Below are 12,716 nucleotides of genomic sequence, written 5' to 3'. Positions count from 1 at the left end.
TAGGATAGTTACCTCTTCTTGTTGCATTGACCCCTTTATCGTTATGTAATGCCCTTCTTTGTCTTTTTTGATATTTGTTGGTTTAAAGTCTCTTTTACTAGAGACTAGGATAGCAACCCATACTTTTATTTTGCTTTCCATTTACTTGGTAAATATTCCTGCATTCCTTTATTTTGAGCCTGTGTGTGTCTTTGTACATGAGGTGGGTCTTGACTCTTTATACAATTTGCCAGGCTTTGTCTTTTAATTAAGGCCTTTAATCATTTACATTTAAAGTTAATATGGTTAGGTGTGAATTTGATCCTGTCGTCATGATGCTAGCTCATTATTTTGCACATTAGTTGATGCAGTTTCTTCATAGTGTCATTGGTCTTTATATTTTGGTGTTTTTTTGCAGTGGCTGTGGCTGGTTTTCCCTTTCCATATTTAGTGCTTCCTTCAGGAGCTCTTGTAAGGCAGGTCTGGTGGTGACAAAATCCCTCAGCATTTGCTTGCCTGGAAAGGATTTTATTTCTCCTTTGCTTATGAGGCTTAATTTGGCTGGATGTGAAATTCTGGGTTGAAAACTCTTTTCTTTGAGAATGTTGAATATTCACCCCCATTCTATTTTGGCTTGTAGAGTTTCTGCAGAGATATCTGCTGTTAGTCTGATGGGCTTCCCTTTGTAGGTGACCTGACCTTTCTGGCTGCCCTTAACCTTTGTTTCAACCTTGGAAAATCTGATTATGTGTCTTGGGGTTGCTATTCTCGAGGGGTGTCTTAGTGGTGTTCCCTGTATTTTTTGAATTTGAATGTGGGCCTGTCTTGCTTGGTTGGGGAAGTTCTTCTGGATAATATCCTAAAGTGTGTTTTCCAACTTGGTCCATTCTCCCTGTCACTTTCAGGTATGCCAGTCAATCATGGCTTTGGTCTTTACATGTAGTCCCATATTTCTTGGAAGATTTGTTTGTTCCTTTTCATTCTTTTTTCTCTAATCTTGTCTTTATGCCTTATTTCAGCAAGGCATAAATAGTCTCTGATGTCGTTCCACTTGATCGATTTGTTTATTGATACTTGTGTATGCTTCAAGAAGTTCTCGTGCTGTGTTTTTCAGCTCCATCAGGTCATTTATGTTCCTCTCTAAACCGGTTATTTCAGTTAGCCATTCCTGTAACCTTTTATCAAGGTTCTTAGCTTCCTTGCGTTGGGTTAGAACATGCTTGTTTAGCTCGGAGAAGTATGTTATTACCCACCTTCTGAAGCCTACTTCTGTCAGTTTGTCAATCTCATTCTCTGTCCAGTTTTGTTCCCTTGCTGGAGAGAAGTTGCGATTATTTGGAGAAGAGGCATTCTGGTTTTTGGAATCTTCAGCATTTTTGTACTGGTTTTTCCTCATCTTCATGGATTTATATACCTTTGATCTTTGAGGCTGATGACCTTTGGATGGGATTGTTGTGTGGGGTCTTTTTTGTTGATATTGTTGCTTTCTGTTTGTTGGTTTTTCTTCCAAGAGTCAAGCCCCTCCTCTGGAGGTCTGCTGTGGTTTGCCAGAGGTCCACCCCAGACCCTGTTTGCCTGGGTATCACCAGTGGAGGCTGCAGAACAGCAAAGATTGCTGCTTGCTCCTTCCTCTGGAAGTTTCATCCCAGAGGGCACTGCCCTGATGCTAGTAGCCAGAGCTCTCCTGCATGAGGTGTCTGTTGACTCCTGTTGGGTGGTCTCTCCTAGTCAGGAGGCATGGGGATCAGGGACCCACTTGAGGCAATCTGTCCCTTAGCAGAGCTGGTACACTGTGCTTGGAGAATCCCCTTTGTCAGGATCAGCTTCTCTCTTCAGAGCTGGCAGGCTGGAAAGATTAAGTTCGCTGAAGCTGCGCCCAGAGCCACCTCCCCCTGCAGGTGCTCTGTCTCAGGGAGATGATAGTTTTATCTGTAAGCCCCTGAGTAGGGCTGTTGCCTTTCCTTCAGAGATGCCCTGCCCTGTGAGGAGGAATCTAGAGAAGCAGTGTGGCCACAACCACTTTGCTGCACTGTGGTCAATTCTGCCCAGTCCAAACCTTTCAGTTTTCTTAGCATTGTCAGGGGAAAACAGCCTACTGAAGACTCAGTAATGGCGGATGCCCACCAAGCTCGATCGTCCCATGTCGACTCCAGACTGCTGTTCTGGCTGTGAGAATTTCAAGCCAGTGATTTTTAGCTTGCTGGGCTCCATGACAGTGGGACCTGCTGAGTGAGACCACTTGGCTCCCTGGTATCAGCCCCCTTTCCATGGGAGTAAACGGTTCTGTCTCACTGGGGTTCCAGGTGCCACTGGCGTACAAAAAAAACTCCTGCACCTAGCTCGGTGCCTGCCCAAATGGCTGCCCAGTTTTGTGCTTGAAACCCAGGGCCCTTGAGTAGGCTCATGAGGGAATCTCTTGATCTGTGGATTGCAAAAACCACGGGAAAAGCATAGTACCCAGGCTGCGTAGCACATTTTGTTCCTCACAGCTTCCCTTGACTGGGGGAGGGAGGTCCCCCAGCTGCTTGCACTTCCTGGGTAAATGACGCCCAACCCTACTTCCGCTTGCTCTCCATGGGTTGCTCCCACTGCCTGACAGTCCCAATGAGATGAACTGGGTACCTCAGTTAGAAATGTAGAAATCACTAGCCTTCTGTGTTGGTCTTGCTGGGAGCTACAGACTGGAGCTCTTTCTATTCAGGTGTCTTGGCCCTCTGAAATTTTTACCTCTTACCTTTATTGACTTTGACTTAAAGTGTTACTGTGTAAAATTTTCTTGAACTGCGTTTTATACCACACCAGAATATTTTGCTGTGCTATACAGAGGTTTTGGCTCATATTTTTCCAGTTTTGGTTGCCAGAATTCACAAGAATTTTATGTGGCTAGCTGGAAAATGTTAAAATGACCAATTTTACAAGTAGCATTCATTTGCATCTCAGAGCACTTTAAGGCCGCTGTCTAATAGCATTAGCTCGTGTTCGTCCAGAGGTGAACAAGGCACATCAAATTGGTGATTTTTAATGTTTGCCTCCAGTGGGTGTTTTTAAGTTTCTTTAGAAGATTACAAATACTTTTTGGTTTTGAGTTTTGTTTACTAAAAGTAGCTAGTCGTTATCAGATTATTTTTCTGGCAGGAATGTATTTTCTTAATGGAATGACACAAGTATTTAATGTAAATTGGATATACATGAGAAGTGAAGCCAGCTGGAATTCCTGAGTGGAGTGGGGACTTGGAGAACTTTTCTTTCGAGCTAGAGGATTGTAAACGCACCAATCGGTGCTCTGTGTCTAGCTAAAGGATTGTAAATGCACCAATCAGCACTCTGTAAAATGGACCAATCAGTGCTCTGTAAAATGGACCAATCAGCACTCTGTAAATGGACCAATCAGCACTCTGTAAAATGGATCAGTCAGCAGGATGTGGGCAGGGCCAAATAAGGGAATAAAAGCTTGGCCACCCGAGCCAGCAGCGGCAACCTGCTGGGGTTCCCTTCTGTGCTGTGGAAGCTTTGTTCTTTTGCTCTTCATGATAAATCCTGCTGCTGCTCGCTCTTTGGGTCTGCACTGCCATTATGAGCTGTAGCACTCACTGCGAAGGTCTGTGGCTTCACTCCTGAAGTCAACAAGACCACAAACCCCCTGGAAGGAAGAAACACTGGACACATCTGAACATCTGGAGGAACAAACTCTGGACACACCATCCTTAAGAACTGCAGAACACGAGGGTCTGCAGCTTCATTCTTTTTTTATTTTATTTTTTGTGTATTTATTTATTTTTTTGAGATGGAGTCTTGCTCTGTCTCCCAGGCTGGAGTACAGTGGTGCGATCTCGGCTCACTGCAAGCTCCACCTCCCGATTTCACGCCATTCTCCTGCCTCAGCCTCCTGAGTAGCTGGGACTACAGGTGCCCACCACCATGCCCGGCTAATTTTTTGTATTTTTAGTAGAGACGGGGTTTCACCGTGTTAGCCAGGATGGTCTCAATCTCCTGACCTCATGATCTGCCCACCTCGGCCTCCCAAAGTGCTGGGATTACAGGCATGAGCCACCACACCCATCCAGTGGCTTCATTCCTGAAGTGAACGAGACCAAGAACCCACTGGAAGGAATAAATTCCGGACACATACATTTGGTTAATGGATAGAGGTTTTAAAGTAGGGCTGGGAGGATGGTGGAAAAGACCATAAGTTTTCATCAGTTTTTCTCATTGATTTTATGACTTGACTGCTTTGGATTTATAGTTTTCTTTTTTTTCTCTCTCTCTCTCTCTCTGTGTTTTGTTTTTTTTTTAGGGAGAAGTTATAGCACTGGATAAAATCTTCAGCAAAGTAGAAAAAATAAAGCAGAATGCCTTATTGTTAGGGCTGAATTCCATCAGGGCATTTTGTTTTGATGGAACAAAGGCAGTTAAACTTGATATGGTGGAGGACACAGAAGGTGAGATATTTTGATTTTCTTATTTTTAATTGACAAATCATATATATTTATGGCATACAGTGTGATGTTTTGACATGTATATGATTTTGTATACGACGTGGAATGATTAAAGCAAGCTAATTAACATGTCCATCACTGTACTTATCCTTGTCTTGTGGGAATTTGAAATTTACTCTCTTAGCAGCTTTGAAATAACAAAATACATTAGTATAGTCACCATACTGTGCAGTAGATCTCAAAAACTTACTCCTCCTGTCCAACTGAAACTTTGTACCCTTTAAACAACTTCTCCCCATTCTTTTCTCCTCCTTCCTCCCCCAGCCTCTGGTAACCACTATTCTACTCTGTTTCTATGAGTTTGACTTTTTTAGATTCCCCACTTAAGTGAGGTCCTATAATATTTGTCCTTCACTGCCTGGCTTGTTTCACTTAGCATAATGTCTTCCAGGTTTATCTATTTTGTTGCAAATGACATAATTTCTTTTTGTTTTAAAGGCTGAATGGTATTCCATTGTATATACGTACCACATTTTCTTTATCCATTCATTTCTTGATGGATTCCATATCTTGACTGTTGGGAATAATGCTGCAGTGAAATGAGAGTACAGATATCTCTTTGACATGCTAATTTAAATTCCTTTTTCTGTATACCCAGTAGTAGGATTGCTGGATAATATGGTAGTTCTATTTATTTTTGAAGAACCTCCATACCATTTTACATAATGGCTGTATTAATTTACATTTTTACCAACAGTGTAAAAGAGTTTGCCTTTCTCTGCATCCTTGCCAGCATATATTATTTTGCGTGCTGTGTTTTTTTTATGATAGCCATTTTAACTGGGGTGAAGTGATATCTCATTGTGGTTTTGATTTGCATTTTCCTGATGATTAGTGATGTTGGGCATTTTTTCATATACCTGTTGGCTATTTGTATGTCTGTTAGATCCTTTTCTCTCTCTTTTTAATAGGGTCTCTACTTTTGAAAGACCTATTTTGAAATAGGTCTTTATTTTTGAAAGATAGTTTTACTGAATATTAAATTCTTGGTTGACAGGTTTTTCTTTTTTTTTTTTTTTTTCTTTCTGTATTTTGAATATGTCATGTTACCATCTTTGGGTCTCCACTGTTCTAGATTAACCATCACCTGCTAATCTTTTACAGTTCCCTAGTACACGACGAGTTGTTTTTCTCTTGCTGCCTTTAACATTTTCTCTTTGCTTTTGACTTTTCAACATTTTTACGATGATGTATCTAGTTGTGGATCTTTTTGCATTTGTCCACCTCAGAGCTAGTTCCTTTTGGATGTGTAGATTGCTTTTCATCAAATGTGGGTCATTTTCAGCCATGATTTTTTGAATATTTTCCTACCTTTTTTTCTTTCTTTCCTTTTGGGACTGCCTAAGTTGTGTTAATAATGCCTAAGTTGTCTTAATAATGTCACACATTTCTCTGAAGTTTATGGTAATTTGTCTTCATTGTTGTTTCTCTCTGACCTTCAGATTGTAACCAAAAAGCAGGTTAGCTGCATGCTGCATTTAGAGTCTGATTAACAAGAGTAAGGTCTGGTACAAGGAAAATGGTTTATTCCAAAGCTAGCTTAGGGAATGAGGCACAAAGCATCCTGCCTTTATATGTGCTGCTTCACCTTTGGAGCAGAAAGCAGACACTTTTATAAGGTAAATGGGGAAGTGAACAAGGGCAGGGCTCCCACTGCTAGCTGGTGCCTAATCTAACAGTTTAATTGGCATCTTCCTGGGCAGAAATAAGTTGTAAAAGTGGCCAAGCAGGCATGATTTGGATACGTTCTCCTGGTGAATGAAAGTCCCCCCTACTCCCCACAAGAGTGACAACCCCTAGAGGGTGGAAGTTTCAAGACCACCTCCTGGGGCTGAAAGTTCGCTGGCCAGTATGGTTTGGTCTGCAAATTAACTGTTAATTCTCTAGGAGAGATGTGTCTTGGAGGCTTAGTTAGAAGAACTTGCCCTGCAGAGAATGTCTGGTGAGGGGAAAGTGTGTAAAAGGTTAATTTGCATTTCTGAAGGGCTAAGTAGGAACAAACGGGAATGGGGAAAGGGGAGAAGATAACAGAAAATAATTTTTAAAATAGTAATTCATTCCTTTTTTCTTGGAAAAATGCAAGCACTCAGTTACAAGATTACATAATCAGTATTCATCTGTCTTCAAATATACTCATTTTTTTCTGTCAGCTTAACTCTAGTTGAGCCCTCCAGTGGAATTTTTAAGAAGTGTACTTTCAACATCTTGATTTCCTTTTTTAAAAATTTCTCTCTGTCAATATTCTCTATTTGATGAAACATGACGACCATATCTCCCTTTACTTTTTTAAGCATGTTTTCCTTTGCTTTAATTGTTTGAACATATTTTTATTGGCTGCTTTAAAGTTTTTGCCTACTAAATCTGGTAGCTAAACTCTCTCAAAGTTAACTTTTTTTTGCTGCTTTTATTTCCCCTAATACTGTCAAGTGCGTCCGTGTGAAGAGACACCAAATAGGCTTTGTGTGAGCAATAAAGCTTTTAATTCACCTGGGTGCAGGTGGGCTGAGTCCAAAAAGAGTCAGCAAAGGGAGATGGGGAAGGGGTTGCTTTATAGGAGTTGGGTAGGTAAGGGCAAATTACAGTAAAAGGTGGTTATCTATTGTTAGCAGAGGAGGGGGTTGCAAGATGCATGGTGGAGAGATCATAAGACTTACTGTCCAGAAGAAGAATGTCACAAAGTTGACCAGCTAGGGTAGGGCAGGGACAAGTCACAATAGTAAAATAGTATAATTTTAGTTAATCAGTTAAGGCAGGAACTGGCTGTTTTACTTCTTTGTGGTTTTTCTTTGCTCCAGACTTCTTGGCTCCTCCAGGCCACCTGGATGTGTATGTGCAGGTCACAGGGGTTATAATGGCTGAGCTTCCGCTCACAGGCCTGACAAATACATTGCAACAACTTGAGTGCTAATTCACCTCCTCCCCAGGCTTGTGGCAGAATGGAATGGAGCAGATAATGGAATGGAATGCAGAATGCAATGGAGAATGGAGTGGAATGCGGAACGGAATGGAACGAAGAATGGAACAGAGAATGGAATGGAATGGATTGGAAATGAAAATGGAATGGAGAATAGAATGGAATACACAATGAAATGGAATAGAGAATGGTATGGGGAAATGGAATGGAGAATGGAATGCAATGGAGAATGGAATGGAATGGAGAACAGAATGGAATGGAGAATGGAATGGAATGCAGAATAGAATGAAATGAATAAACTGGAATGGAGAATGGAATTGAATGGAGAATGGTGTGGAGTGGAATGGAGAGTGGGATGGAATGCAGAATGGAATGAAATGAAGCATGGAATGCAATGAAATGGAGAATGGAATGGAGACTGGTATGGAATGGAATGCAAAATGGAGAATGGAATGGAATCAGTAATGGAATGGAGAATGGAATGGAAAGGAATGGAATGCAGTGGTGAATAGAATGGAATGGAGGATGATATGGAGAATGCAATTGAGTGGGGAATGGAATGGAATGGAGGATGGTATGGCGAATTGAATGGAATGGGTAATGGAATGGAATTGAGAAAGAAATGGAATAAGGAATGGAATGGAATGGAAAATGCAACGGAGAATGGAATGGAATGGAGAATGGGATGGAATGGAGAATAGAATGGAATGGAATAGAGAATGGAATGGAAAGTGGAATGAAATGGAATGGAGAATGGAATGGAATGGAAAATGGAATGTTGAATGGAATAGAGAATGGAGTAGAGAATGGAATGGAATGGAGAATGGAATGAAAAGGAGAATAGAATGGAATGAAATGGAGCGTGGAATGGAGAAGGGTATGAATGGATAGAGAATGGAATGGATTGGAGTGGAATGGAAGGGAGAATGGAATTGAATGAAGAATGGAGAATGGAATTAAATTAGTGGAAAATGGAATGGAGAATGGAATGCAGTGGAATGGAGAATGTAACAGTTGGCGAATGAAATGCAGTGGAGAACGGAATGGAATGAGGAATGGATAATGGAATGGAATGGAGAATGGAATAGAATAGAGAATGGATTAGAATGGAATGGAGAATGGAATTGAATGGAGAATAGAATGGAGTGGAATGGAACGGAGAATGGAGTGAAATAAATGGAATGGAGAATGGAGTGCAGTGGAGATTGAACTGGAATGGAGAATGGAATGGAATGGTGAATAGAAAGGAACGGAGAATGGAATGAAGAGGGGTATGGAATGGAGAATCGAATGAAATGGTAAATGGAATGCAGAATGGTATGGAATGGAGAATGGAATGCAATCGAGAATGGAATAGAGAATGGAATGGGATGTAGTGGAATGGAGAATGGTATGGAATGTGGAATGGAATGGAGAATGAAATGGAATGGAGAATGGAATGGATTGGAGAATGGAATGGAATTGAGAATGGAAGGCAATGGAATGCAGAATGGAATAGAAGGGAATGGAGAATGGAATGGAATAGAGAATGGAATGGGAAATTGAATGGAATGGGGAATGGAATGGAATGGAGAATGGAATGGAATGGAATGGAGAATGGAATGGAATGGAATGGAGGTTGAACTGGAATGAAGAGTGGAATGAAATGGAGAGTGGAATGGAATGGAGAATGGTATGGAATGAAAGGGAATGGAATGAAGAATGGAATGGAATGGAGAATGGAAGGGAATGGCAAATGGAATGGAACGGAGAATGAATTGGAATAGAGAATGGTATGGAACAGAATGGAGAATGAAAGGAAACTGAATGGAGAACGGAAGGGAATGGAGAATGAAATAGAATGAAAAATTGAATGGAGAATGGAATATAATGTGGAATGTAATGGAATGTAACGAAGAATGGAATGGAATGAAGCATGGAATGCAATGAAATGGAGAATGTTATGGATTGGAGGATGGTATGGAGAATGGAATGGAGAAAGGAATAGAATATGGGATTGAATGGAGAATGGAATGGAATCAAAATGGAATGGAGAATGCAATGGAATGCAGTAGTGAATAGAATGGAATGGAATAGAATGGAGGATGGAATGGAATCGAATGGAGAAAGGATAGGAGAATGGAATGGAGAACGGTGAATGGAATAGAATGGATGGAATGGAGAATGAAGTAAAATGGAGAATGAAATGGAGAATTGAATGGAATGGAACTGAATGGAATGCAATGGTGAATAGAATGGAATGGAATGAAATGGAGAATGGAATGGAATGGACTGGAGGATGGTACAGGGAATTGAAATAATGGAGCATGGAATGGAGTGGAGAATGGAATGGAATGGAAAGGAGAAGGGAATGGAATGGAGAAGGAATGGAATGGAAAGGAGAAGGGAATGGAATGGAGAATGGAATGTTAGGGATAATGGAATGGAATGAAATGGAGAATGGAATGAAATGAAATGAAGAGTGGAATGGAGAGTGGTATGAACTGGAATGGAGAGTGGATTGGAATGGAGAATGGAATGGAATGGAGAATGGAATGGAATGGAGAAATGGAATGGAATGGGGATTGGAATGGAGTGGAGAATGGAATGGAAAATGGATTGGAGTATGGAATGGAGAATGGAGAATGTATTGGAATGGAATGGAGAATGGAGAATGTATTGGAATGGAATGGAGAATGGAAAAGAGAATAGAATGGAATGGAGAATAGAATAGAATGGAATGGAACAGAGAATGGAATGGAGAATAGAATGGAATGGAGAACAGAATGGAATGGAAAAGAGTATGGAATGTTATGGAGAATGGAATGGAATGGAGAATCAAGTGGAATGGAGAACGGAATAGAGAATAAAATGGAATGCAATGGAGAATGGAATGAAATGACATGAAGAGTGGAATGGAGAATGGTATGAAATGGAATGGAGAATGGATGTGAATGGAGAATGGAATGGAACGGAGAATGGATTGGAATGGAGAATGGAATGGAATGGAGTGGAAAATGGAATGGAGTATGGAACGGAGAATGGAGAATGGATTGGAATGGAATGGAGAATGGAAAAGAGAATGGAATGGAATGGAGAATAGAATAGAATGGAATGGAACAGAGAATGGAATGGAATGGAAAGGAGTATGGAATGTTATGGAGAATGGAATGGAATGGAATGGAGAATTGAGTGGAATGGAGAACAGAATAGAGAATAGAATGGAATGCAGTGGAGAATGGAATGAAATGAAATGAAGAGTGGAATGGAGAATGGATTTGAATGGAGAATGGAATGAAATGGAATGGAACAGAGAATGGATTGGAATGGAGAATGGAATGGAATGGAGGTTGGAATGGAGTAGAAAATGGAATGGAGTGTGGAATGGAGAATGGAATGGAATGGAGAATGGATTGGAATGAAATGGAGAATGGAATAGAGGATGGAATGGAACGGAGAATGGAATGGAATGGACAATGGCATGTTATGGAGAATGGAATGGAGAATAGAGTGGAATGGAGAATGGAATGGAATGCAATGGAGAATTGAATGGAATTCAATGGAGAATGGAATGAAATAGAGAAGGGAATGAAATGAAATAAATGAAATGGAGAATGGTATGAAATGGACAATGGATTGAAATGTAGAATTGAATGGGTTGTAATGGAATGGAGCATGGCATGGAATGGAGATTGGAATGGAGTGGAAAATGGAATGGAGAATGGAATGAAATAGAGAATGGAATGGAGTATGGAATGGAATGAGGAATGTAATGGAGAATGGAATGAGGAATGGAATGGAGAATGGAATGGAAGGGAGAGTGGATTGGAATGGAATGGAAGGGAGAGTGGATTGGAATGGAATGGAGAATGGAATGGAATGGAGACTAGAATACAATGGAATGGAACGGAGAATGGAATATAATGGAATGGAACAGAGAATGGAATGGAAGGGAGAATGCAATGGAATGGAGAATGGAATGAAGAATGTACTAGAAAGGAGAATGGTATGGAATGGAATGGAGAATGGAAGGGAATGGAGAATGGCATGAAATGAAGAATGGAATGCAGTAGATAATGTAATCGAGAATGGAATGGAATGCAGAATGGAATGGAGTATAGAATGGAATGGAGCATGGAGTCAAATGAAATTGAGAATGGTATGGAATGGAATGGAGTATAGAATGGAATGGAGCATGGAGTCAAATGAAATTGAGAATGGTATGGAATGGAATGGAAAATGGAGAATGGAATGGAATTGAGAATGAAGTGGAATGGAGATTGGAATGGAAGATAATGAAATGCAATTCAGTGGTGAATAGAGTAGATTAGAGAATGAGATGGAATGGAGAATGGTATGGAGACTGCAATAGAATGGGGAATGAAATGGAAAGAATAATGGAATGGAATGCAGAGTGGAATGGAAGGGAGAATGGAATGCGGAATTCTCCATTCCATTCCATCCCATTTGCCATTGCATTCCATTCCATTCCTTTCTCCATGCCATTTCATTTTCCATTCCATTACAGTCTCCATTTCATTCTCCATTCCATTCCATTCTCCATTCCATTCCATTCTCCAGTCTATTCCATTCCATCCTTTATTTCGTTCAGTTCTACATTCCATTCCATTTTCCATTTCGTTCCATTCCATTCCACATTCAGTTCTGCATTGCATTCTCCATTGTATTCCGTTCTCCATTCCATTCCATTCTCCATTCCATTCCGCATTCAATTCTGCGTTGCATTCTCCGTTCCATTCCGTTCCGTTCTCCATTCCATTCCAAACCATTCTCGATTCCATTCCCCTTTCCATTCCATTCCACATTCAATTCCATTGTCTATTCTATTCCATTCACCATTCCATTCCCATTTCCATTCCATTCCATTCTCCACTCCATTCCATTCCATTCCATTTGCCTTTACATTTAATTCCATTCTGTTCCATTCCATTCTCCATTCCATTCCATTCTACTCTGCTCCATTCTCTATTGAATTCTCTGTGGAATGGAGTGGAAAATGCAGTGGAAAGGAGAACTGAATGAAGAATGGAATGAAATGGAAAATGGAATGAAATGGAGAATGGAATGGAATGAAGAATGGAAGGGAATAGAGAATGGAATGGAGGATGGAGTGGAATGAAGAATAGAATGGAGGATGGAATGGAATGGAGAATGAAATGGAATGGAGAATGGAAGGGAATGCAGTGGTGGACAGAATGGAATGGAGAATGGTATGGAGACTACAATGGAATGGGGAATGGAATGGAGTGGAGAATGGAATGGAATATAGAATGGAATGAATAATGGAATGGAGATTGGAATGAAAAATGGAATGGAATTCAATGGAA

The 12,716-nt window shown here is 40.6% G+C and overlaps 1 protein-coding gene across 2 annotated transcripts in view; it reads left to right on the top strand.

Moving 5' to 3' along the window:
* Positions 1 to 12,716, top strand: part of NSUN6 (NOP2/Sun RNA methyltransferase 6) — an 81,837-nt gene that overhangs the window by 58,907 nt on the left and 10,214 nt on the right. For both annotated transcript variants that reach the window (XM_030941026.1, XM_010364019.2), the window contains exon 8: positions 4,274 to 4,418. In XM_030941026.1, the coding sequence (XP_030796886.1) occupies positions 4,274 to 4,418 (145 nt within the window). The remainder of the gene's footprint in view (positions 1 to 4,273; positions 4,419 to 12,716) is intronic.

Source organism: Rhinopithecus roxellana, chromosome 11, assembly GCF_007565055.1.
Source record: "Rhinopithecus roxellana isolate Shanxi Qingling chromosome 11, ASM756505v1, whole genome shotgun sequence".
Taxonomy (NCBI): Eukaryota; Metazoa; Chordata; class Mammalia; order Primates; family Cercopithecidae; genus Rhinopithecus; species Rhinopithecus roxellana.
Note: the sequence above shows the minus strand (reverse complement) of the source record. Positions and strands in the feature narration are given on the sequence as shown.